This window comes from Nannobrachium achirus (genome assembly GCF_963921795.1).
Source record: "Nannobrachium achirus genome assembly, chromosome: 11".
In the NCBI taxonomy this organism is placed as follows: Eukaryota; Metazoa; Chordata; class Actinopteri; order Myctophiformes; family Myctophidae; genus Nannobrachium; species Nannobrachium achirus.
Window position 1 is genome coordinate 41428820 of NC_137820.1, and position 27777 is coordinate 41456596.

Below are 27777 nucleotides of genomic sequence, written 5' to 3' on the forward strand. Positions count from 1 at the left end.
ATTTTTGTTGGGAGGCGAGGCCTACTTTGTCACCTTCCCCTCCTCCTCTCCCGGCCTCTTATTGTTTGTGGTTATTTATTGATGAGAGGTGCTGCCGCAGTGTAGAGCATAGGACTCCCGTGTCCCCCTCTTGTTTGACCACTGGTCCTAAGGTGGAGTTATGGATATTATTTATTGATAAGAAGGTTCTGCAGTACATCCTGCGCGCCACCACAGCACTAGGCCTACTCCTGTCCTGTGTGCTCAGGGGTGTCGCACCAAATTCTGGGCCATCGGAGTCGGTACAAGCATTCACTATAGGCTCCCCATGAATGTTCTTCATAGGGGGAACTGGGAACGCATTATTACGCATTATTTTGTGCTTTAACTAATGAAAGATAGCAGATATACAAGCTCACAGCGCGGCACCGAGTGCCGCACTATGAACTTGTAGATCTGCTATTTTTGAAAAATCGTGAAAAGTCTGAATATTTCAAATCCTTTTTTGAAAAACCTATGTTTCTATGTCAGTGGTGCTCAAACCTTTTCATGTCAAGGACCCCCAAAATGATATGTATTTGACCGGGGACCCACATCTCAAAATATTTAGTTCCAGGGACCCCCCAGAAGTTTGAGTTAAAAAATTTGAGTTACAAATGTTCGCTTGTGACGCCCCTGTGTGTGCTCTCTTGTTTGATCACTGGTTCCTGTGCATTCCTGTGAGTTGCCACGAATATAGAAATCTAGTCTCTCATTTCACAAATTATTTGAGGAACAAATATACACAATAAATGAAAATAAATGTTTGTATTTGAGCAACAAAATCCTCAGTGTTTGATAGTGTCAATATGGACAGTTTACAGAACTTTATACTAAACCATCTCCTCAAATGTACTGTTAATAATGTAAGGTGTCACAGTACACAGATACAGTGTGTACTTCTGCTGTTGTCAATGATGATGATAAAGCAATATCATTGAAATGTGAATTGCCCATAATTGCAGTGTGCAGGCTGTCTGCAAGTCTTTTCTCTCTGTATGCATTTTTAATTATAGGAAACACAATGATACACTTTGCAACAATGAGATCACCCCGGAGGCCACAAGTGTGTGTGTATGTGTGTGTGTGTGTGTGTGTGTGTGTGTGTGTGTGTGGGGGGGGGGGGGGGGGGGGGGGGGTGGGGACTGAGTTACTGGGGCCAAAGCATGGGCCCAAGGTATATACTTAAGCTATTGAAAAATTGAAGATCTACAGCTTAGCTGCTATTTTTGAAAAGTTGTGAAAATGTGTGCAAATCTGTATTTTTTTAAGCATTTGTAACTCAAATTTTGCTTCTGGAGGGTCCCTGGATCAATATATTGAGATGGGGGTCCGTGGCCAAATACATATCATTTTGGAGGTCCTTCACATGAAAAGGTTTGAGCATCACTGACATAGAAACATAGGTTTTTCCAAAACCTTAGAAGGATTTGAAATATTCAAAGATAACAGATCAGTACAAGCTCGCAGCGCGGCACTCGGTGCCACGCTGTGAGCTGGTTTATCTGCTATTTTTCAACAGTTAGAGCACAAGCCCGCAGTGAATCCTTGTACCCAGGGCCCAGAATTTGGTGCGACACCCCTGAGCCCGGGTCACCCCTTGCAGCCATATAGGATGAAATTGAACATGCCTGTTCTGTAGTTCTTTATTGGCGGTATTTCTCACTGACCGCCGTGGCCAATGAGGGACATAAACCATAGTGAGACACGACACACTGTAGGCCTCCCTGTGATGTCTCTCTCTGCACTATTTACTGCAAATTACCAAGACCCCAAGACAACTGGAAAACTCATTAGCGCTGAGTAATGAGCCTCCCACTAATAGAGAGCGGAGGAAGATAAAGCAACATAAGAAGAACAAAAAGAATTATGCTTTCAATCACAGACGTGGTGACTGTTTGGCATTTTTCAATTTTAATTAAATAGTCAATAATGTGGTTGAGGCTCCTGAGCTTTACATCTATAATAAAACGTGGCTATGACATCAACAACACATGGACACTATCAGCCCTATACATGTGCTGAGCAAATTAGCATGAGTGAGCAAATGTTTGTTTTTAACGGGATGCTTTGGCATTGTTTGTTTCTTGACAGATATTGCAGTAATTATTTGAGGCAGGCTTTAATCAGTGGGATAGGCGGCCGACATAGAAGCGTGGTTCAGAGAATTAAACATTTATGACACTAAAATGGAATTTGATTCCAAAGACTTCTAAAACAAAAATAAAACGTCAAAATCAACACTGCTGACAACTTCCTGAAATTCAAAACAAAATAAAAAGTCAAAATCAACCATGCTGACAACTTTCTGAAATTCAAATAAGGGACACCATGCCGGGCGTCGCTTATTTCCAAGAATAATAAGGAAGAAAAAACAAATCTCTCTGTATATCGTTAACTGTGATATGTTACGTTAATCTGTATTGTAGTAGGCCTATATGGGCTGTTTGAACTTACTTGTAACGTGTCATTGATTGATTCCCCTCAAAAATAAGGAACAAAATATGTCCTTAATCAGTTTCAATAATTTTTGTTTTCCAAATAAGGGACAATTCCGTGTTTCAAGGGATGGTTGAACCCTACAAAGCAGGGAAATGTTGTTTTGTCATGTCCTGCAAGACTGTGCTAATAAAATCAATACTGAACAGATGGATAAATGTTCGAATGCAAGTTTATTGGTGATATAGTAGAGAGTAAATTAAACTATAATTGGATTCTAATTTACCATAATTGTCCTATGCATCATTTATTTCTTTAAATTTTCCCTTTTTATTACTTCTAATTCTTTATTTATTTTTAAATGTCTTTCTTTGAGTTTAATTGCCTTTTGTCGCTGATAATAAAAGTGGGGTCCATGACAAAATAGCCAATTTTACATTGAGGTGGCCTGTGGTGTAAAGTAGCTAAGTACATTTACTCAAGTACTGTACCATTTGGGGGTATTTGTACTTTACTTCAGTATTTCCAATTTCCGATACTTTTGCTTCTACTACACTACATCTCAGAGGCAAATATTATACCTTTACTCAATTACATTCATTTAGAAACTTTAGTAGTGTTTTGTAGATTTAGATTATTATTACAAAACAAACATACATTGGCCACTTCAGCCCTAATTTTCGGCCATTTGAAAATAGCCGATTTACAAGCTCACAATGCGTCGCGATGAGACGCATTGTGAGCTTGTAGATCTGCTGTTTTCAAAAGATTTGAAAACTTGAAGACATTGTGCACAATGAGTACTTTAACTTTTGGTAGGTCTACTTTACGTACATTTTAACACCAATACTTCTGTACTTTTACTCAGGTAAATGTTTTATTCTGGAATTCTACTTGAATGTGAGTACTTTTTCCACCACTGGTGGAGGTGCCCAGATGCCCCTAGTGCCCACCTATCCTGTATCCAGTCAGTCGCATCAGGACCACAGACCCTTTCCCCCAGAAAGCCTGGTGAGGCGAGGTCACAGCGGTAGTAGTTAACCTCGCCTACCAGCCTTTCTGAGAGAAAGCCTGGTGATCGTTCACAACAGGCCGTTTGGTTTCCGCCTAAAGCGCGGAAACCACTAGAAGAAGCGGCGTCGCTTTGATTTAGCTCCCTCCGTTTGTTTCCCCAATCCCTATTAAAATGCTCGAGTAGCCTAGTGTAGTCTTGCCAGTCGCTACCAGTTGGACAAAAAGATGCATGTACCAAACTAATTTTTCAAAAGCAAAACTACTCCGCATCAAGGAGTTTATTAGGTAGGCCCTAAAAGTATGTCCTTGAGCGCAGGGGAATTATTTTGGGTTAAAACTGAATCCGGTGGATAGTTCCGGCAAATTGTAGTCCTTTGAGTACTACAACATGACGTAAAGTGGTTTCCTCCCTCGACCGGATCAAACCTTTTATATATACTCTATGGATCAAACCTCGAAAAGTGAACTGATCCCAGACTAGGTAGAAGACCTTTGGTCTTCATGGCGCGCATGCGCGTCACAGCCACAACATGGTCAATTCGAACACAAGCGAGGGAAGAAGAGACGCCAGCTGACTGAGCTGTTATACAAATAGTAAGTTATATTTCTGCTTTATATTTACTCTTACATTCTAAATGGTAACGTTTAAAAGTTGTAACCTTAAATTCGTCTGTTGCCAAGAAGCCTTTTGGCCCGGTTAGTAAGTTCATGGTAGCCTACTTTTACTTTACTCCATGTTGTGACTTGTTGTTGGGCAGATATAAATAACTTCAGCTGTGCGCTAGTAGTTTTAGCAACGAGAAGCTACGCTTTGACACCAGCCAGCCACACATAAAAGCATTTAACTGTCATGTTGTTTGTGTCAGACATAATGAGACGTGTGTCTGGTCGAGGAGGAACAGAAAGCAAAACGCAGACCTACTTTGTAGCTGTAAGCAAGTGTTGTCAGCGGTTAGCAGTAACGGTTGGTTTCTATTTACTGCTCAGAGCTCGGATCCGCACTGCACTGCTCTGCACTGACAGATGCATTACATCCACGCATACAGACCGTTTTCCGTATCCGTTCTAGACCGGATCTGTCACTTACAAAGTGAATTGATTCCAGTCTTAATTTAGCAGCTAACCTTCATAGCTACTACAACTTTTTCATGTCACGGAGCCCCACTTTTTGACATGTATTTGGTCGCTAACCCCCATCTGAAAGTGCTTTATTGTGACGGGGACCCCGAAGAGGAAATCTTTGTTTAACATTTTATAATAATAATAATAATAATTATAGTAATAATAGAGAGAGAGAGAGAGAGAGAGAGAGAGAGAGAGAGATTTTCTAAAGTGATTTGGATTATTATTATTCATTATTTAAAGTAGTTAAATGGTTGTGATGCTGTATTAACTATTAAGTAGATAACTGCAGACCACCTGGATACAGTCTAGCAGTTTCTCTTTTGATACTTTGTATTTATTAATTGAAATCATTTATTAGATCAATGAATCAACACACAAACATTCTAACCTATTTATATAATATATTTGTATAATGCATTATACATCGATTAGTCTGATTTGATTACCAACTACCAAGTTAACCCTGTATGTCATTGTACAAGAATATTGGAGTACAAAAATAGTGAAATAAGCAATATTGATTTGAAGTCACATCACCCAGCCCTGAGGGCATACTATCTACCGTCTGTCTATCTGTCTGTGCAGAATACCAAGTGATGGACTTTAGTACTATAGTCTTCGAGATATGGATTGATTACTTTATTAACAGTTTGCCAAAAGTGCAAAGGTACAGTTATACAATAATGCTAAAAGGATAATACAAAAAGCCATGAGGGATTATTTCCATTGTGGTCCTGTGTATTCAGTTAGTTAGTTAGTTGGTGTCTTAGTTTATTTTGGTCATGAATCAGTTGAACAAAAAGAATAAAGGCAACAAAATAAACATTGGCTTAAAAGGAATGGGCTGAAGCCCACCTTATTAACTCATACAGTGCCAGGCGACTTTTAGGGCGACTTTCTCACTATGGGCTTCCCTGCCAAGCGACTTTGGGCGACTTTTACTTAGGAAAAAAAATAAAAATCTTTTTGGACCCCATTAAATCTAGTAAACATGATTTCAATCGCGATTTTGCATGTTCCACCCCCATACAACCCCATCTTTATACAGGGCAGCCATCTTTGTTTACATAACATGTAAAACATAATGGCTATTATCTCAAGAATGCCTGAACGGATTTCCAATCTTTTTTTTTTGTTTGAAAGCTGTGAACAGCCTGCACAAACATGGTGCATGATCTGTGCATGGGTGTGCATGATCTGTGCACTACAAATTACATGGAAGTCTATGGAGAGGGCTGGCACTAATGCCACTCGAGGGCATTTTTAATTGGCAGTAAGTGAGTTAATATTGACATTACTTATTTGTCACAATAGAAAAAAAGGGAAAAATAAAGTAAACCGAGCATCAACTATGCTGCAAGTCTTGCACATGAAAACAAACGAAACAGAGTGAAAGGAAACCTTGTATTCAATTCATTAAGACATATACATGTAACGGAGGTGAATCCGAACCTCCCCACCCGGCTTCGAACCCGGGTCCCCCGCGTGAAAGTCCAATATCTTAACCATCACTCCAAAGGGATATCCCCCTGGAATGAGGGCAGATACTAGACTTTTGAGGCTTCAGGCTGGGGCTGCGACTCTCTCCGCCACACTCACCCCCCTTTGACCTCCTCCTACGAGGAAGCCCGGATCCGGGTCACGGCACCAATGTAACGGAGGTGATCCGAACCTCCCCACCCGGCTTCGAACCCGGGTCTCCCGCGTGAAAGTCCAATATCTTAACCATTACTCCAAAGGGAAATCCCTCTGGAATGAGAGCAGATACTAGACTTTTGAGGCTTCAGGCTGGGGCTGCGACTCTCTCCGCCACATACATACATGCAATATTATACAAGAGATCATCAATACTAGGAGGAGGAGCAGTAAAAGTATATTTACGTAAAAACAGTGGGACGTCATTTATTTTGGCAAGCTAGAAGACTTGTCTAGGTCCAGTAGCAAATTGCACACAGATGCTCTTTTATGGTGGTTTTGAAGCATTGACGAATCGCTGAGACTTTAGCTGTACCACCACGTTTAGTTACAGTACCATTTGTATTCTTAATCCTAACTCACTGTCATCATGTTTATTTTACATTTCTGCTTGCCTGCTAATGTTTTCTCAGGGAGATTTGTTTGGCTCAAGTGCCAAATATCAGCCACACTATTCCAGACTTGAAATGACTGTGACCATTTACAGACACAATGGTTAGAAGAATCATACTATGGTTTTTGTTTAACGTAATGATTGCAGCCATGGTAATTATGTGGCCATCAAATTAATTATCATCACTCTGAAGAGAGTACATTTTGTTTGTTCTAGCCATAAATCATAACTCTTGTATGATTTATGTTGGGATGTTATCCCTCTACAAGAGTTATAAAGGGGAGTCAGAACGCTCTTGCTGGGTGAGCCCTAATGTCCATTTTCAGCTCAAAACAGGTATAAATCAATAAGGTGCTCACCGCATTGTCGAAACAGTTTTCTACCGATGCGTCCACTCGTCGGCACGTGTTAGTCCATATGTTTCCAATAAATTAATGTTTACTCAAACTTCTTGGAGTCTTATCGCTTTCCTTGTTGTCGGGTGAAAATGGCCGAACATATCACGTGGCGTTGATCGCCTTCACTATTCGCTCATACTAGGCCATGACATATTGTAGGCGGAAGTATTCCTACGTTCTGTATGCGGAAGCATTCCGACGAGGAAACGCGAGTCTCCCAGAAGTTTGAGTAAACATGAATTTATTGGAAACATATGGACTAACACATGCTGACGAGTGGCCAGCAAGAGTGTTCTGACTCCCCTTTATAACTCTTGTAGAGAGTTAACGTCCCAAAATAAAAGCACTCTACAAGAGTTATGATTTATAGCTATGTTTATTCATCACATTTTCCCCATGTTGTTCAACACCCCCCACATCACTGGGGAATCTATTCAACTCTGATGTATTATTTTCTTCCCTGATTCACTGCAGTCCAGAGGCTCCAACTTCAAGTACCCTTTGAAAGTGCGTAGGAATATTTATAAGCTTGGCCAGCATGGAGGTTGTTTGTTCTCTTTTTTAATATATTTTACCCCTCGCACAAAGTTCAGTGCTCTCAGATTTTGAAGTGGATAGGAAACTGCATGCTGTGCGGAATAGAATATATCACACAATGCAATACCTTGGCAGAAGAATGGCAGGTACCGTACAGTATGCAGTCAGTGTACAGCACTGTTACTGCTCTATGCGTTATGCAGTGGTGGTGGTGGCATCATGGCAAGGAAATGACAATGTTGTCTAGTACAGCACCGGAGAAAAATATGCTTAATATAGATTATAGAAGATATGAAACAAAAGTTTTAGAAAAAAAAAGAAACTAGGCGAATAATATAGCCTGATTGCACTTTCTGAACGTGGAACCTAATTTAAAACAAACGTGAATCACTAACTTAAATTATTTCAGAATATCTTATTTGTTTTAAAATTGCATTGATCACAAAAGTTTACACACAAGTCGGACTCAAAGGGCTACCTTCACATAAACATATTCTGAAAACTGTTGCCAGGAATATTTATTAGGGATTCTTAGCGATTATTCTAGTACTAATTGAGAAGTCTACAGCTGCTTTTGCACCTGGACTGTTTGCCCTGTTTTTGCTCTGTTTGCGCTAGCTGGTCTGAAAGCTCATTCGACTAGTCTGGACTATGGTCTGGCAGAAAACCTGGGTCTTGGTTTGCTGCAATGAGGTCAGTTCACTGTAGGTGAGAACGCAATCTGACCCAAATAAAAGACAATCAATTAGAGGACATTTAATCAGTTAATTAGGGAACAATTGTTAATGAAGTTATTTGTATGACCACATCAGAAAGATGCTGATATGAAAAAAAAAAGAAATTGCTTTGTTTCTAAAGTGTTACTTGCTTATTTGGGCTTGTTTCTAAAGTGTAGTTGCTTATTTGAGCTTCTTTCTAAAGTGTACAGTAGTTGCATATTTGGCTTGTTTCCTAATGTTCTTAAAAGAGTATTTTCATGTCAAGGACCCACTCAAATGAATTTTGTATGATTTCATAGCCCTCGTTGCTTGTTTCTCTCGCAAATATCTGGCAACACTACTTGCACAGTGGAGATAGAGAGACCACAAAGCCCCTCCAGGCATCATCAGATGTGCTTGTCTTTTTGAAGAAGATGTATTCATTTTTCCCCCACTTCTGTTGGCTTGCCACCCACCACTTCCCTCTGTAGCCCAAATAGGCAAAACGGCAAAGATTAAGCAAATGTGGTAAATTTGAGGTTGTCTCACACTTACTGTATGCCTGATCGTGCGCTGAAAATAGCAGATCGACAAGCTCACAACCGGTCACGGTACGACACAATAATGAGCTTGTAGATATGCTATTTTCAGTGTGCGACACCTGCATGTAAACCGGGCTTCAATAGTCAGTGAATAGGGAGAAGACGGTTTGTGTTTTTTCCCCGCGAGGCAATTCACTCAACTGAATACAGCTGTCACTCGTCGCCGACATGTTTATTTATCGTTTCCTCCTTTCCCTGAAATGCACAATTTGTACACCCCTTTGCCACATGATGAGAGGTTTGCTGTAGAATGTGTGTCTGTTTTTTTCATGTTGTTTTCATGTGTCTCAGTTCCCCTAAGCTGCTATCTGGCATGCTGTTATGACATCAAGCTGCTTTGCAAACGGCCTTGCCTTGGTGGAATTAGAGAAACAAAAAGAGCAGCAAACGAACGGCAGTGTTTAACACACTAGCTTATGGTAATAGAGCCTCCTGTCTGTTTGGGTTGTTCATTATTGTGAAACGCAGGACATCTTGTTTTTGTGGCATGACATTTCTGTTTTGCCTGTACCTTCCTGTAAAAAAATAAAAAAGCTGCCTAAAACTGTAACCGTAAACTGAATAGGTTTTTTTTTACGTTTTTTTAACACAATAGCTTTATTTAACACTATCCCTGCCGGTTGCAGGGTTCTTAAAGGAGCACCTCACCCCTTTTCACCCATTATGTTCATATTATCGGTCAGACCTTACTAATGCTCATTATAAGTCAAGATGGCACAATTTCCGGCGTCCACTCACTCTGTGTCTCATTGGTGGGCTATGGACAGTTCAGAAATCTGCCTATCAATGACTTCATCGATGGAGATTCCATGCTAATAGAAACTAAGCCCCTTTTCTTCCTGGAAAGTTAACTAGCCAGAGGGAAATCTAAATTCATTGTGGGCTTTAACGGTGGAGAAAACCACCTCTAACACACCTGCTTTGAAAACCAATCCTGATATAGTACGCTCTGAATTCTTTACATCATTGGTTCTCTGGTGCTGTAAAACAGTTTTGTAGAAATTTACATTTCTAAATGTTAACTCTCCACCCAGTTTTAGAGGCCAAGTTACTATGACAAGCTCCACCAGCAGTCAGTCAGTCTGTCACGTCACACTTTTCCCCTACTCATATCTCCGCCACCGTTGCCTCATTTCTCTCATGTTGCAGGGTTTCCTGCAGCACTTTACAGGCCAGGCGCCCCGCCCGGCCTGAAAACCCCCCCGCCCCCCCAAGGGTATTAAAAAAAAAAATTTTTTTTTTTTTTTTTTTTTTTTTTCAAAAAATTTTTTTTTTCTCAAAAAAACTTTTTGGACCTCCAACAATGTACTAGGCATGATCGCGATCGCGAAATTGCATGTTTAACCCCCATACCAACCCTATCTTTCAAACATGGCAGCCATGTTTGTTTACATTTGAAGAAAACATAAGGGCTGGTATCTCCTGAATGCAGGAAATACTCAAGTAAAGTGCAAATACCTGAAAATCTCCTTTGTACAGTATAAGTACAGTACTTAAGTAAATCTACTTAGTTACTTTACACCAATGTTTCTTTTTTTTTACTGTGCTGTAGACTGTAGATTTATATGGCACGAGTGCTGGTTGATTAACCTGGGGGAAAAAAACAAGTTACACTGTCCTGTGAAAAACGTAGTTATTCAATGTTGAATATATGTGAATGATAGCATGTAGTTGTGTTTTCCGTCATCATGGGCACATTCATGTGTTTTTTATAGGGCAAAAATAAGAATTAATATAAAAAATTAAGTGAATTAATTACTCGAATTAATTAATTAATTATCAAAAAATCAAACCTCGGTTCGAAGTGGAGCGGTGAATTTGAGCAGCTGTACCCTATGTGAGTGAGTGAGTGAGTGTAAACTGTGCCTGTGAGTGAGTGGTGAGTGTGCCTGGCCTGCACAAAACAGCGCCCCTCCTTTAACTAGTGTGTTGTGTGTGGCCACTCAAGGTATTGCCCAGGCTACGGACAGGGCCAGCCAGCCACCCACCCACCCAGCCAGCCAGCCACATACCCACGGATATACCTGTTCATTGGGAGCGCTTTCACCGCTCCAAAAAGCCATGAAATCCCCCCCCTGGTCAAGACTTTTTCCTGCAGGAAACCCTGTGTTGTGTTGGTTACTGTAGCTTGCTGTGATGTAGAATGATGCAAAACAGGTCTCAAAGAAGTCACACATTTAGGGGCGGCAGTGGCTCAGGAGGTAGAGCGGCCACTGGTTCACAGTTTGATCCCAGAGTTAGTGTCAAAGTGTCCTTGAGCAAGACACTGAACCCTTACTTGCTCCTGATGAGCAGGTTGGTGCCTTCATGGTTTCCTCTACTGTGTGTGTGTGTGTGTGTGTGTGTGTGTGTGTGTGTGTGTGTGTGTGTGTGTGTGTGTGTGTGTGTGTGTGTGTGTGTGTGTGTGTGTGTGTGTGTGTGACTGGTTTTTATTACTATGTGAGGACCACATGTCCCCACACGTATAGTAGAATTGGAGAAATAGACATTGTGGGGACCAAATAGTAGGTCCCTGTTAGGGTCATAGACTGTATAAAAGATATGGACAAAGCGAAGCCATTGGTTTCTATGCAGCGCAAATGACACAATATGGGACCTTGGCATGGGTGTTGCCATCATAGATTGAAATGCAACCAGAGGAGGCTATTGGCTGCCAACGGTCACGTGCAACCGCAGAGATACATGGGAGAATGTGGTCGGAGCCTCCCGAAATACAGCACACGAAGAAGAACACAGCCGGCTGGTATCAGTTTAGTTGACCAGGCCCCCCGCAACTTTATCATCAATTTTAACATAAATGGGACCTTATTTTCACAAAACGCATATCATCGTGATTGAAAGGCAATTTTTAACTAGCGATAGATTCATAAAGTATTCATGAAAATGTTAATTAAGGTTAGAACACGAAAGGGGAAAATGAATGGGATCCAATGGAGAACAATTCTTTTTGCAACCGGCCAGGGGGAAAACGGCGCAACTAGCGGCCAATCATAGGAAGTTTTAGTTCCGTATTCGGCTCATTTTAAATCGGCGGAACTCTCCCCCTGGTTAGGGTTAGGGTTAGGGGTTAGGTTTAGGGAATAGGGATAGAGGTTAGGGTAAGGCCACAGGACTTGCATAAAAATGAATGGAAGTCTATGTAATATCCTAAGTAGGTCACAAATGTAAGAGTGTGTTTGTGTGTGTGTGTGTGTGTGTGTGTGTGTGTGTGTGTGTGTGTGTGTGTGTGTGTGTGTGTGTGTGTGTGTGTGTGTGTGTGTGTGTGTGTGTGTGTGTGTGTGTGTGTGTGTGTGTGTGTGTGTGTGTGTGTGTGAAAATGTAATGCACACTAAAGTGCCGCACTTGTATAAATGCACCTTTTAGCAGAGAAACAAATGCAAACAAAGTAGATTCTGCCATTGTATAAAACTTCACTGAGTCAGGGTAGTTGTCTTTTACTTGTCCTTGTTCCAGTAGGCTAAACGCCCTGCATAATCTGCAAGATGTGCTGATATTTAACCTTCCAGCCCGTTTTCCTCCAACAGTCGCTCTACATTTCGGACACACTCTGTGCTCAGTAATAATGTTTTCAAAGTGAGTGTCAAGTTGCCCTATCGTGTCATCAGCAAAGCGTGACTCTGCGAATTAAGCCTCGACATGTGCTGTCCTTTGAGACGCCCATCTCAAAGGCTGCTCGCTGTGTGAGAACCTCTTCCCTGCATGCATACGATAAGGAACAGCTAGTCCACTGGGTGAACGTTGGGACCTAATGCCTGTCTCCTCCAGTCCCCTCCACTTCCCTGTGTGTGTGTGTGTTCTTGCGTGCGTGCGTGCCTGCGACTGTGAAAACGTCCCCACAAATATATTAGTATTAGCATTTGAGAAATAGACATTGTGAGGACAATTTTCCTGGTCCTCACAGGAGAACTGCTTGTGTTATCGTTAAACATCATTTTAGAATTGGTTTTACGTTTAAGGTTTGGGTTGGGATTAGACATTTAGAACCGGGAAAGCATCTGACTGTATCGTTTTCGATTTCAGCTTTAGATAAAACGGTTAGGATTTAGAAGCCACAGGTCTTGGGGTTAGAGTTGTGTCTGATTTACACATCATACAGTTGTGTGCTACACATGTAGCACATGTGTACTAGTACACATGACTAGTACCAATGTCGGCCTGTCAATTATCTTTGCATAATCGTTTCCATGTTGAAAAAATGTCATACTTTTTCAAACATTTTCCCTAAATAGCAGAAATGGCTGATCTACAAGCTTACAACACGTCACTATTTCTTCTATTTTTTACATTTGAAAGTATAAAATTATTAAATGTGTCAGACATTTCTTTGTATATTTTAAAGGGATATTCCACTTTAAAAAAATACAAATAAACTGTGAGTAATTTTATTGTCTAATGAGGCTTTTGGGAGCACCCGAAACAGTTTTTAAGTTGCTTGATCCAGTATTTAGATATTTGATATTCATTTTATCAGACACTCACCCTTCCTATACAAACCCATTGTTTTTGATTGTTTTCGATTTTTTGAATTTTCCCCCAAAATTATTACAAATAAAGGAAAAACATTATTGAAAGAAACACAGCCTCCTCACGTGTTTGGAGGGCAGTATCAGTCACCAGAACCAAGGATGGGTGTTTTCGATTAATCTATCATGGTTAAAATGGAGTATGAAGTTACAATGGGTTTGTATAGGAAGGGGGTGTGTCTGATAACAATGAATATCAAATATCTAAATACTGAATCAATCAAGCAACTTAAAAACTGTCTGGAGTGCTCCCAAAAGCCTGATTAGACGATTTTGTTAAGTGATTTGCCATATCTGCCCTGTTTAATTTGTGATTGTGAAGTTTAAAAACCAAATAGAAATTACATTTGTATTTATAATGTTCTATGCCAAAAACACAAATTGTTAATTGCAATTATTTGTGTGACAAGACAATTAATCGGCAACTTAAATGTGTACTCCTCAAAAGTATAGTAATACCAGTTTGCGTCTGCGTGCGAGCGTGCGTGTGTGCGTGCGTACGTGCGTGCGTGCGTGCGTGTGTGTGTGTGTGTGTGTGTGTGTGTGTTGGGGTGTGGGGGACAACCCAAGGAGAGTCTGTGTCTCTGAGGCCAGGGTCTGTCAGGCAGCCACTTATTTAGTTATGCCCTCTCTCAACTCTGTGACTAAGAGAGGGGAGATGGTGACATGAGTTTGTAACACCGTAAAACCGGGAAATTGTGACAATTTGTGGAAATCTTTTTTAACTCAAATCTTTGCTTCTGGGCGTCCCTGGAAGTAACAAAAGATTTTGTTGAGATAGGGGGTCCGCGGCCGAATACATCTAATTTTGGCTTTCCTTGGCATGAATACAATTGAGTAACACCACTGATATCGCATAACCTTTTTATTAAACTTTTTTGTAGAATCGGCGTCAGGTCTTAATGTGTTAAATTGGGTTCTGTTAAAAGGAAGCGATCTCGTGTCCCAGTACATAACTATGCTGTGCACGCAGTTAGTTGCACCCCACCAGCCCACCTCCCAACCTGCTGTATGTCTGACCTGGGCCGGAAAAACACACCTGCTCAATGTGTCTGCAGTCTGCACTTTCTGTCTGCACCCCTGTGATTATGATGAGTCGAAAACCCCTGGCAGCTGGAAGGTTTATGTTGTAGAAAATGAGGTTTTGATAAGACCCAAGATAAACCGCTATTGATCCTCACCAGAGCAGAGGGAGGGTTCAGGTCAGGTGTAATGGCAGCAACAGCAGTGACAATGAAGCACAGGAGTGTAGGGTTGGGATTCTTTAGGATTTTAACGATTTCGGTTCCTTTAAAGATTGCCTCTTAACGGTCCCATTCCTTAATTGTTCTCTTTAACTATTCCTATCGGGGGTTCCAAGAGGCCCCTTACAGGAGGCCTGTACTCTCTGTAACTGTGAGAGTGTACAAATGGAACCAAAAGGACCCTTACGGGTCTCACAGTTATGGTGGTCCTTGAAATGAAAAGTTTGAAAACAAACAGCATTGTAATTGTATCCACAACTTTCCAACATCCCATCGTGCATTGCGCAGAAGTTGCACGGAGCTTCTGGCGCCGCAGCCGAGTGTGATCTACATGCTCACAACGGTTGCATCTGCGACGCGACGTGAGCTTGTATGTCTGCTGTTAAAGGAGTAGTTCACCCCCAAAATGACTTTTTTTCTATTGATTAGTCACGCCATGGAGACTAGAGTTCAATAATATTTTTTGGTTTTTGTCGCATTCCTAAGACAAAAATGTGATAACAATACATTTACCCCCATTCATTTCGCCTCTTATCATTTTATTCATTTAATTAAATAAAGCCGAACTACTTCGGGATCGGCACACTTGTGTACTCATCGGAAGCGGCGCCGAACATCGGGTGAACATTGGGGAGCTCAAAAATGTATTTTAAACCATTTTTAATGGAATATATCGTCGGACAGAGTAGAACGGCTAGCTGGCTAGCGGCTAGCGAGCCAGGACCACCCACGACTCTACAAGCAGCTCGGGGTAAGTGAATTAATAAAAAAAAGATTGTATTGGATTGAAATAAAGCCGAACTAGTTCGGGATCGGCACCAGATGAGTTAACTGGAAGTGTGGTGCAAAAAATTCTCCAGTAAATTCCCGCGGAAAGAGGTGGATAGCAGACATGAAGTCCACACACCAGCTCTGTAGTCTAGATGGAAAGGGGGGTCCGGCACATAGGGTGGATTTTTTTCCGCCACCTGTTTTTTCTTAATCCTTGAAGGATATATTTTAAGATTATGCCAGGTACCAAGCTGAAATATGTTCTCATGGGGTTAATTTTTTAATGATTTCTTGCACCTACCCATTCACTTACTATACAGGAAAAAAGACCCCCCAAAATAATCTAAAGTAGCATTTGAGGGGTCTAACTAGGGGTTTCTCATGATTCTGAATCCAGTATTTGTTTTGCACAAAAACATTCCTTGGGCAAAAAATGAACCCTACAAAACTGTGAAAAGTCACTCATCACTTATCATCATAAAAATATAGTTTTGTGAGGCCGTTTTTAGCCCAAGGAATGTTTTTCATGCTACGCAAATGCTTGCAATGGATTCATAATCATGAAAAAAAAAAAATTAGACCCTGCACAAGCTATTTAAAATGTTTTTTTTTTTTTTTTTTTTTTTTGGGGGGGGGGGGGTCTTTTTTCCTGTATAGTAAGTGAATGGGTAGGTGCAAGAAATCATTAAAAATGAACCCCATGAGAACATAATTATTTCAGCTTGGTACCTGGCAGAATCTTAAAATATACCCTTCAAGGACAGCGTGGTTAAAATCCAGTTCCAGAAACGATTCCGGTCCAGGTCAACTCCAATCTGAGTTCCCAGAGGTTCTTTTAGGTCAACTCTAACTACAGGGCTAGCTTTCCTCACCAGCTTGCTTGTTCATTTTGTTGGCATCCCTTGTTAACTTAATACTTAGTCAAATTTTCTGGCTGCTCTGAGGGACAGTGAAGAGAAGGTTGTCGGTTTTTGTCGTGCCAAGCATTTCCTCCCCAGGCATGAGAATGGCATTTAGCACATGTCATTTTAGCTTTCTGTACCTTTTCTACAATGAAATTCCCCATCCACTTGAATAATTTGGCATACCATGCTCTGCTCACAGCACGTTGCATTGTGACTGTTGTGATGTACACGTAGGTCTGCTATTTCCAAGTCTAAAAATTAAGCACCAAGTCATTATCCTACACGGCTGTGACATAACCGTAGTTATCGTATAACATATTACATATTGTCTCTGTCGGGTGGAAACCTGTTACTTTTCATTATTCAAAGTCAAACAGAAAAAGTAGCAGATTGACAAGCTTTTGAATAGATCTGCTACTTGTAATGCTTTTATGTCATGTTGTGGTATGATCAAAATTGTAGGGCGTTAATTTACAAAAAAGCACTAAGTTACTGACTGACAGCAATATTCTCTACTTCACTTACTTACTGTATGTTTAATAGCAATTGATATGTAGATCTGACCAAAGGCTGCATTATTTATATACAGTACATTTGCCAAATACAGTGGTCCAGTGTGGCTGAAACTTTCTCTCCCAGTTAGTAGTAGAATCACTCTCTCAAATCTTCAATTGACTTTATTTTCTTTGTAACCTGTTTATTTTTGCTCTGTGTTTGGCTGTGTATTGCTGTGTTTAAAATGTTTGACCACAAAGATGAAAGGATAAAAGAAACACCACACTGGCTGTGCTTCTGAAACAAGACTGTAGTGAACACACGGTTCTCGTGGGGGCTAACTGCTCCAAGTGCTCTGAGAGAGCACTGTGTTTTAGCATTAATTAACAAGGCAATTTCACAGAAATCATTACTAATTTAAAAGAATACGCCTGCACACTGCCAAACTGCACGGTACATGAGCAGATTTGTTTAAAGATGGGGTGCCATCACAGCAATAATTTGTAGTTGCACAGGTGCTTATAAATTTAGGTCACACCCTGCTTCATCTCTCTCTCATCTAGTGGGTGCTTTACCGTTACGCCTTGTCCTGAAAAGCACCCTGGTCACAATTCACAAACCTTGGTCTACTAGTATGTATGTATCTCCATCCATACACCTGTCTCCATTCCCCAAGCTCATGCATGCTCTAACTCAGGGGTTTTCAAACTTTTTTGGTTCAGGGCACCCCCTGTAAATAACTTTTTCATCCACGGCATCCCTGAGTTACACTGTAATCTTACATCATCACTGAGAAATATCCGTTTCCTTCATTTTAACCACTTGAACCCCAGCATGCTTATTCTGGGGGGAAGGTTCACCAAAAATAGCCGATCTACAAGCTCACAACGTGACTCGTTGTGAGCTTGTAGATCTGCTGTTTTTGGTGAAGAGAGTTGTCGTAGATGGAAAAAGAAACTCATCAAGTACAGTGCAAATCAGGTCTGTTTTACTAAGCATAGTGAAGTGATATTATTATGATACTATTGATGAATTCCAAATCTTATCAAATTATCTCGCTGCACCCCTGGACTGGCATCACGGCACCCCAGGGTGCCCCGTCACCCACTTTGAAAACTCCTGCTCTAACTTATGCCTTTGGCTCCTCCCTGCCGTTTTGAATTTGAGGGTCAATGTTTGTTTTTCTTTCTCTTGGATGTGTTTTACGTGTGACTAAGTGTTTGACTGAACGCTTGAGTGACTAGCTCATCTGCCTCCTAGGCTGTTCCTTCCTAGTCAAGCCGTCACCCGGCCCATACAAGGTAGCATTTAGAGGGACCCTGCAGTTATATCTTCCCTTGAAATCAAACAAACAAGTACTGACAGGGAAGCAATATGCCACCTGCCAGCAATGTGTCTCTCTCCAACAAAACTCTCTCTTCACACTCACAGATTCATGTTTCTTTTTTTCTTTTTTTTTTTTTTACAGTGCAAAAGGATATATCCCGCCTTCAATATACTAGGGCTCTCAACGATTATGACATTTTACGTGGTGATAATTGTCGCTCAAATAATTGCGATTAATGTTTTAATTGCATTGGAACATTCGGAATAACGTTTACATTTCTGTTTGGCTTTTAGGCTTTGTAAACAAAAGGTGCACAGGGCAAATATGACAAATAAAAAAAAAAATCTAACACAACACGTGCATATCTCCTTTTATGGGCCGTTCTGTCCGCGACATGAGCTGTGGTGATGTCGGTCTTTGCGTACTTCCTATGACTTTAGTCTTGTGCTCATATGGACACTCATACAGACATAGAGACATAGGGACCTACACACAAAGCCAGACGTAGGAGCGGTTAGCGGCTCCGCTCAAAAATAATTGTGTTTATCTCAAATAATTGCAATTAGGCGATTATGTAACAATGGTGACTACAGTATTACTACTGGATTGTTCTTGTATTTTTGTGGTGTGGGTAACTAACTAGTCATCTCCATGTGCTTTATTATTTTGGCTTTTCATTTCTCCCAGGCATTCTTGGATAACATGCCCATCCATGTGGTCGTGGAAGCGGGGGGCAGTGGTCCTGGGAACCAGCAGGTCCCCCCACAACTGACGAGGATCCCCATCCAGCACGTCAGTGTCACTGCAGACTTGTTAGACAAAATGGTGAAGGTATGTGTGTTCAGAAAGAATGATGAACGGAACGTACAGTAGCATCTGATCCTCCCAACGTTTTAAGCACTCATTGCTTGATTTAATACTTTTATTAGTCTCAAAAATGTAAACAGCACGTGGCATAGTCAGCTAAAAGGATAAAAAAAAAACACACACACGCACACACACACACACACACACACACACACACACACACACACACACACACACACACACACACACACACACACACACACACACACACACTCTCTCTCTCTCTATCTCAAAATCTAATGGGCTCGAAACATAATGCGCTTGGCAAAGGAAGAAACCTGCTTATTTTGGTGACCCCTATCTAGGAACGAAAAAAAAAAAAAAAAAGATTTACATGAATGCAGTTGTGTTGTTTGCGATAGCCAAGGGACACAGAGCATCTTTTGAGGAAGAACTAGTTTAACATTTTCTCAACAATTTCTAAATAATCAACTTTGTGTTTTTTCTCCCATCACTCCACCAGGGGAAAGTGGTCTTTAAGGGCCCGCTGGTGTCCTTAGGAGATGATCGGTTTATTCTGAAGATTGTGATACAAGGTATTGTCTAACGTCTCTTGTATAAACTTTCTATCGGGTGGAAACCTCGCACAACCAGTTAGAATATGGAGATAAGAGGTTTCTGCCTCAAAGTAATGATGAGATGCATGCAGCTGCTCACTGTATTGCATGATATATACACACAGTAGTAGGAAACTTAGAAAAGGTATTTTTACTCACAAACCATAAAAATGGGTCCACAACTAAAACATCGGTTGCCATTGTTTGGAAAACCGATGCAAAGGGGTCCACTGGCCAGTGATGGTAGTGGACCTTGAATCTTGGCAAACTTTGGATTACTAGCCAACCGAACCCACTTCCCAGCCAGCTGGGGAGAGCTGGAGCTGCCTCGTTTTGTCTGCTTTGTGTCCACTTGGCATCATTGTCTCAGCATCAAGCCATTCAGCTGGAATGACTTTCAGATGGGATTGTGCCACGAAGAGGGTAGAGATGTCCTTTGTTGTCTTATCCTTGGCACACTTATCTCTTTGCGGTATGATTAAAATATACGCAAGCCTTTTATTCTGGAGAGGTGCATCCTTGTTTGACTTATGTAAATGCACTGGATCACTGGAGTTGCTTATTTACTGCTTTTAACCACCGAAACAGCCTTTTCCCAGGGGCGCAGATCTCATTACATCTTAGGGAGGGGGAGACAACAAACAAGGAGTTTTCCCAAGAGCGTGTTGGGCACATCATAATCTCACCAATCTTGAGGTTGCACTTGTATTTTAAACTGGCTGCCAGAATGAATGGAAGGATTAGCTACAATTTGTAAGATGTTTAATATAGAACAGTGATTCTCAACCTGTGGGCTGTAAACAGTATTGCATGTGGGCCCCCAAATAATTGCCAAAACAAAGATATTATTGATAATTATATCACTAAAATAAAATGTATTGATTAATATAAAGATTTTTTTTGGGATCATTAGCATGTTTGACCTAGGAAACAATTTAATTGATTTTATATTAAAAAACAAGTGATTTTAATCAAATAAGAGTTTCAAAAATAGGCTTCATAATCGAGCTTCACTCATATGGTCCAGTTTTCAACGATTAAATCGTTTATTTGCAATTATTTGGATGACAACTAATCGTCAACTTATATTTTGTAATGGTGACAGGCAGCCATAATGATATGTATAACATTGCTTCATGTCACTTTAGAAGATGACCGGGATCAGGATCTACTGCCAGAGCATATCTCCATCAACACCATTCTGATTGGATCCCTGGCCAAGGACTTCTCTGCTTCTGTCAATCAAGGGGTAGGTTCCTAAACTTCATATATCAATATCAGAAATGACATAAAACAAGTTTGAATCTATTTAGACCTGGAAAGCATCTGTGTTAGCACCGCTCAAATAGGGACAAGATATGACAGATATAGATATATTTGCAAGTGTGACCCACTTTACGGCAACCACACTTGCAATTTCCAATTGCATCTTTCTAGTATTATTACTTGCGCAAGCAGAGCGCGCAAGTAATGCGTTCGGCTGCATATGCATGTCGGTGTCCTTCTTTGTTTAAGCCTGTAGCCCAATCAGGGACCAGCATTTCTGGCAACGTCATCATTAATAGCTAATGGTGATTTGTGTTCTTTGTTTGTGCTGTTATGCTTGGGGTGGTTTGGGCGGAGAAAACCTAATCAAAAATCACCTGTAGCAGCTTGTTGTGACTGCACACATCTAATATCTTGCAGACCGTCAAAGATGTTATGGCCAGTATGAGATTATGTGGCACTATAGGGAGTCTAGCATTCCCTGTGATTCATAACCTTTTTAATGTCAAGAACCCCAACTTAAGTTTTATATACTTTGGGCCATTAGTTCTTAAACGCTCTCGTGTCAAGGACCCACAATTTTATATTTACTTGGCTGTGGAACCCCTCCCCCCCCCCCCCCCCCCCCCCACAGAGATGCCCCCAGAAAAGAAGATTTGTGTTTAAAAGTTTGCGTCCTGATGTTGGAAAATAATCCCTGACCACTCACTGATGATCCACTCAAAAAATATCCGTTTTCGCGGGCACCTCGCTTTCCTTCCACCACTCGTCCCATAGACTTAACACTATGAGGCTTTCCTTTTTTACCCATAAAAAAAAAAAAAAAACGCAAACGCAGACTTTGGTCCAGTGACGTCATCAACATGTCCGGTGATCTTCCGGTTACCCTGGAAATAATTGGTGATCCATAAGCTAGCGAACAGTGCCATCCAGTGTCACTTTACACCACTCGTCCCATAGACTGCCTCTATAAGGCGTTTTCCTTTTTTGAGTGATGCAAGGAGATATGCACGTGTGTCGTGTTTGCACCGCTCACTTCGCACAGGTGCGTTTTTTTCCCCTAAAAACATGTGATTTTGGTCCGGTGACGTCATCAGCATGTCAGGTGACCTTCCGGTTAACCCGGAAATATTGGTGACCCATAAGCTAGCGAACAGCGCCATCCAGCATCAAAATAAGGATATGTCGTTAAAGTTGTTCGTGGCAGCCAATAAGTCACGCAGCAGTAAATGAGTTAATAGTTTGGTGTGAAATATTTTCAGGCACATTCCTGCTGCGTAAGGACCTTTAGACACAAGGATGTATTGTTTATTTATGTTGGGGTAAACAACCAAACCCCCTGTTTGCCCGTAAACCAGGGTGCTTTCATCTCTTAATGTTTTTATACCATGGTCATCACATATCCGCTCTATCATTTGTCAAAAGGAAAGCAGGTGAATCATATTTTAAAGCATGAAGCACATCACACGACGGGATAGAATTTCTGTTCTGTGTGCGTGTGCAAGCGTGCAGGGGGCAATCCTCAAAGAGATGCCTGGTTGAGTTAGCTACTGTTGTAGCAGGCAGATCAGATTTCAATGCTACAATGCTTGCAAAGAAATCTCAACACTTAACACTGAAAGCAATGCAATCTGCCCAACATCATCCATCCGCACAAAGTGCATGAAATAGACTAGTGATTCCCTCGGCACTTTACATTTCAAGGACCCTCAGTTTGATAAAATCTCAGCCAAATATACAATATTTCGGGGTCCTAGACAAGGAAGAGGTTTGAGAACCACTGAATAACAGCAGTGGTTCTCAACCTTTTCAGGCCCCCCCCACTCTGACAAGCACTTGGAATTGTAGGAGTTGAGGCATTACATTTTAATGACTATTAACTTATACTAAAGCTGATTGCACACTGCACTGCGTTTTTTTCGTGCTCACTGCACTGCGCTTTGGAAATCCGAAATCGGGAGGCCAGGGAGAGAGAGAGGAAAGAGAGAGAGAGCAAGGGACTCAGTGGCAACAGTTGCGAAAATCGGAAAAAAATCAACCCTGGTCTGAAAATAAATACGAAACGGGCGGCAGTGTGCAAACGTGATTGACATAACGTGAGGTTGATTTCTTTATTTACGTGCTCCGAAATTCGCTCCGATATTCGGCCCGAAAAACGCAGCAGTGTGCAAAGACCTTTAGACTGCCATAGTTTTGCCATAACTAATGTAGATTAGGCCACATTAGCTATTTCCTATTGTATTTACCAGATTTTTGATTGTGTGCGCGGCGGCTCCTGTTCCCGCGAAAGTCTTTTCTTTCTCGCGGAGAAGCAAAAATCATTTAGGCATCCCATCATTCCCATGTGTTAAAAAGTTCTTCATCAAAGACTGTTGTGAGGACCCCCCCAACCCACAGGCTGAGAAGCACTGACTTCCAGTACTTACTGTATAGGTCAGGGTACAGTCGAGTAGCGTTGGTGCTCAGAAATAGATTCCACTCTCATGGGCACAAACTCCAAAATGTTTTCCTCTGTGTATTGTTGTCTCATCTATCTTCACTGGCCCTCAAGCCTTTCATGATGATATGGCATCTTGTCAGCATCAGCAACCCCTGTGTGCACTTTTTCTTAAACAATGATTTTTTCTCTCTCTCTCAAAATCACTCAAACCAGCCTATGGAAACTTTAAAATTGTCTTCTCCCACTCCCAGGCTCACTGCCAATTCTTCTGCCTTTTCCCCTTCACCAGAATCACACTCGAAGGGGCAATGTACGTGATCGGCCATTATTATCAGTCCACTTCACAAGGGCAGCATTAAGGAGGTGCTTTCCTCCGTGTGCATTGATTTTCTGTCTTCATCAGTATCCAAATACTAGGGGACAGAAGTCCCAAGTTGAGTGTGGTCTACTGTCAAGTGATTAAGGACGGACGAGTTTAGACTCTCTGGACTTCATCAAACGCTGATGAAGGCCTGAGTAGCCGAAACACTTCCCTTTATCATGACTACTGTTTCTGTAAATCAAACAATTCCAAGAAAATTCACCTTGCGAGTGGGGACAGTTTCTCTAGACTTCATCAGTAGCCATCTTCGCAGCCAACCTTTTCAGAGTTGTCTTCCACGATAATTAAACAGAACAATAATTGGTGGAGTTGTTCTGTGGCCTACTGGCATTGTGCATAAAAAGATCTGTCCAGCAGCTTCCCAAATTGACAGACAGACAGACCCTCCTCTATACACAACTAGACTCCTATAGAGCCATGCTGTTGATTATTATTATTAAGGCCTGAGGAAGAGCCTCCCGGCCAGGAAAGTTACCAATAAGAAATCCACAATGTGCATTCTGGTGTGCAGATTTTATTGTTTTATCACCGTAAGGAATACAATTACTGTAGTTTTTGGACTTCACATAAACATGGGGGAAAATAACAACACTTTAGCAGACTACAGTATGTGGATCATTTAAAATGGCATTTGCATAGGAATGATTGTCCCCAAGCTTTTTTTATGGCTTCCACTGTACAAAACAAAACTGTTCTCTTATCATACCTTCTCTGTCAGGTGGAAACCTCATATGTCCAAAACTGTTATTTTTCAGGAAAGGAAATTCAAAAATGGCAAAAGCAGCAGATCTACAAGCTCAAAATGCGTAGCTTCACGCCGCGTTTCGATGCTTGTGGATCTGCTACTTTTGATGCTTTTTTTTGACGCTGTACTAGTGTAGTATGATCAAGACAAGTAGGGCGTTAATTCACGAAAAAAACAAAACAGAGTTAGAATATGGAGATAAGAGGTTTCTGCCCGACAGCAACAATATGTACCTCTTGTTTTGTTGTGGTTTCCCTCCATCCGCCCTGATGTGAATCAGCTGGGTCTAAAGCGTGGTGCCAGTGGAGAGGGATTTGCTTATCTTATATGTGTAGCTAAATGTTAACATTGTTTACCAACATACATTATACGTGTATACAGGGTATCTGCACATTTATAAAGTGACTTATTTATAAAGTGATTTATTAAGGACTTTTTTAGTACCTCTGGTCAAACTTTGGTCAAATTGTCAAATATTAGAGGCAGAAATAGTAAAAATAGCAGATCTACATGCTCACAACAGTGTTGTGAGCATGTCCCCAGTTCAAATATGATTATTTTCAAATATGATTATTTTGGGGGTCCCCAGTTCAAATATAATTATTTTGGGGGTCCCCAGTTCAAATATGATTATTTGGGGGGTCCCCAGTTCAAATATGATTATTTTGGGGGTCCCCAGTTCAAATATTATTATTTGGGGGGTCCCCAGTTCAAATATGATTATTTTGGGGTCCCCAGTTCAAATATGATTATTTTGGGGGTCCCCAGTTCAAATATTATTTTGGGGGTCCTGGCCTGAACAGGTTGAGAAGCCCTGCCTGACAGGACAAATGGACCTTACAGCTCTGTGTATTGAGAGGGTAACATGACACCAGGTCAAAGGTCATTAGGGTTTGAAGCTTCAAGTAGACACACACACACACACACACACAACACACACACACACACACACACACACACACACACACACACACACACACACACACACACACACACACACACAGTGAGAGGTTTTCCATTTTAAAATGCTCCACATTGTGGATGAGAAACAGCTTTATTTAAGTATTTATCACATCCATGTGCTTAAGGATTGCTATTTTGCTTTTTTTGTTGTTTAAGTTGGCTGTTACACTTAAGAGCATTGACTGTGTTTGACACTTTATGAATATATTCCTCCTTCCCTTCTATTCTCCTAAATCTTCTATTTACACTAGACAAAGGTGTTGTGAGCTTGTAGATCTTTTATTTCCACTAGCTTGGGTCCCAAACAGACGTGTTGTGAGCTTGTAGATCTTCTATTTCCACTAGTTTGGGTCCTATAGACAAATGTGTTGTGAGCTTGTAGATCTTCTATTTTCACCAGTTTGGGTCCTATAGACAAACGTGTTGTGAGCTTGTAGATTTTCTATTTTCACCAGTTTGGGTCCTATAGACAAACGTGTTGTGTGAGCTTGTAGATCTTCTATTTTCACTAGTTTGGGTCCTATAGACAAACGTGTTGTGAGCTTGTAGATCTTCTATTTTCTGTAGTTTGGGTCCTATAGACAAACGTGTTGTGAGCTTGTAGATCTTCTATTTCCACTAGTTTGGGTCCCAGACAGACGTGTTGTGAGCTTGTAGATCTTCTATTTTCACTAGTTTGGGTCCTATAGACAAACGTGTTGTGAGCTTGTAGATCTTCTATTTCCACTAGTTTGAGTCCCAGACAGACGTGTTGTGAGCTTGTAGATCTTCTATTTTCAGACAAAAGTGTAAATTCTATTCAAGCATACTTATCATTACAGTGCCAAACAACAGTGTTCATAACAGTCAATGCTAGTCAGTGTTACAAGTATCTAAACACCATGTCTAAAACAAGCAACCAGTCTGTGTCCTAACCCTATAAGTACATAGGGTTAGGTATTTGTACTTTACTTGAGTATTTCCAATTGTCCATACTATTAATTCTACTCACTACATCTCTGAAGCAATTATTTGAGTTACTTTGTAGATTTGTATTGTTACTACAAAACATACATTAACCACTTCAGCCCTGCATAGGCCTACATTTCAGCCATTTGAAAATAGCAGATCTACAAGCTCACAATGTGTCGCGATCAACCCATTATGAGCTTGTAGATGTCAATATTTGTATAGATGTTATACATTTGAAAGCTTGTGAAATATTTGTTTTTTTGCATTCCTACTTTTGATACTTTAACTCAATTTTGACCTTTGTAGGCTACTTTAATCAAGTCAAATTTGAATTCCGCACTTTTACTTGTATCTTTATCTTGTTCCTTTCCCCTCCATCAGCAAATCCGTGCTTACTCTGACAATCACCCATCTCCTTTTGTCAGCCCAGAGAGTTGTGGCAGACGGCGCTGTTTAAACCCATTGAGACCTAATGCTGATTCTAAAAATTTCTTCTAAATCCTAACAGTTTTTTTAATGAAAAACCTTTGGTGCTATATCAGTGGTGCTCAAAACCTATTCATGTCAAGGACCCCCAAAATTATATGAATTTGGCCGCCGACCCCCATCTCAAAATAATTTGTTCCAAGGACCCCAGAAGCAATGATTTGAGTTAAAATCTAAAATTATAATCAAAGTTCAACATTTCACAATAAAAATAAGTAAATGCAGATCAACACGCTCATTGTGTGGCACGAAGTGACACGATATGAGCTTAATGACACTGATGCTTTCCTGGCTTGAATGAGATAGAACCGTCTTGGGGGCAGGTCACACGTCACGACCCAAACAAAAGCAGAAAACGTCTATTTCAAGATGGCTCATCATCATTTCTTGTTTGTTATGATAGTCTTTGCTTAACATCTTACAGGCTCTGCAACATCTGCTCCCTCAATCTGCTCCCTCCCAGATTCTAATATATATCTTTTCATCCTAGATAATTTTTTGTGTTGTTGTGCACACTGGTTCCCAAAGGAGTCCTTGAGGGGGTTCCAGGGGGTCCTCAGCAAAATGAGAAACACATTAATCATTTAAGTCCCATTTTATCTTTCTGCTTTTCAAAAATCCCAAATCTACACGCTCACGACACGTCACACTTTGTGAGCATGTAGATTTATTTTTTAATAATCGTCAAGTCAATAATAAAAAAAAATCTTGTGGGGTTTCCTGGTGCGAATATCTTTTCAGCTGGGGGTCCATGCAAATTCATATCAATTTGTGAAAAATGTTTGAGAACCACTGGCATTATGTCTGTCCTTCACTACATACAGGATGTGCTGGCGGTTACTGGCTTCACTGTGGGCAAGTCTCCTACCGTTCTCAAGGACAAGTTGCACCCCTGTAACCTGCATCTTTCAGGAGATGATGCATGTGTTTATGTA

At 40.9% G+C, this 27777-nt stretch overlaps 1 protein-coding gene across 1 annotated transcript in view; it reads left to right on the plus strand.

Moving 5' to 3' along the window:
- Window positions 1-4036: 4036 nt before the first annotated feature.
- pot1 (protection of telomeres 1 homolog) overlaps window positions 4037-27777 on the plus strand; it is a gene marked incomplete at its 3' end in the record, with an annotated part of 102927 nt that continues 79186 nt past the window's right edge. The window contains exons 1-5 of the mRNA XM_080737074.1: window positions 4037-4065; window positions 18873-19016; window positions 19516-19588; window positions 20758-20858; window positions 27667-27774. Coding sequence (XP_080593200.1) covers window positions 18888-19016; window positions 19516-19588; window positions 20758-20858; window positions 27667-27774 — 411 coding nt within the window. The 5' untranslated portion in view covers window positions 4037-4065; window positions 18873-18887. The remainder of the gene's footprint in view (window positions 4066-18872; window positions 19017-19515; window positions 19589-20757; window positions 20859-27666; window positions 27775-27777) is intronic.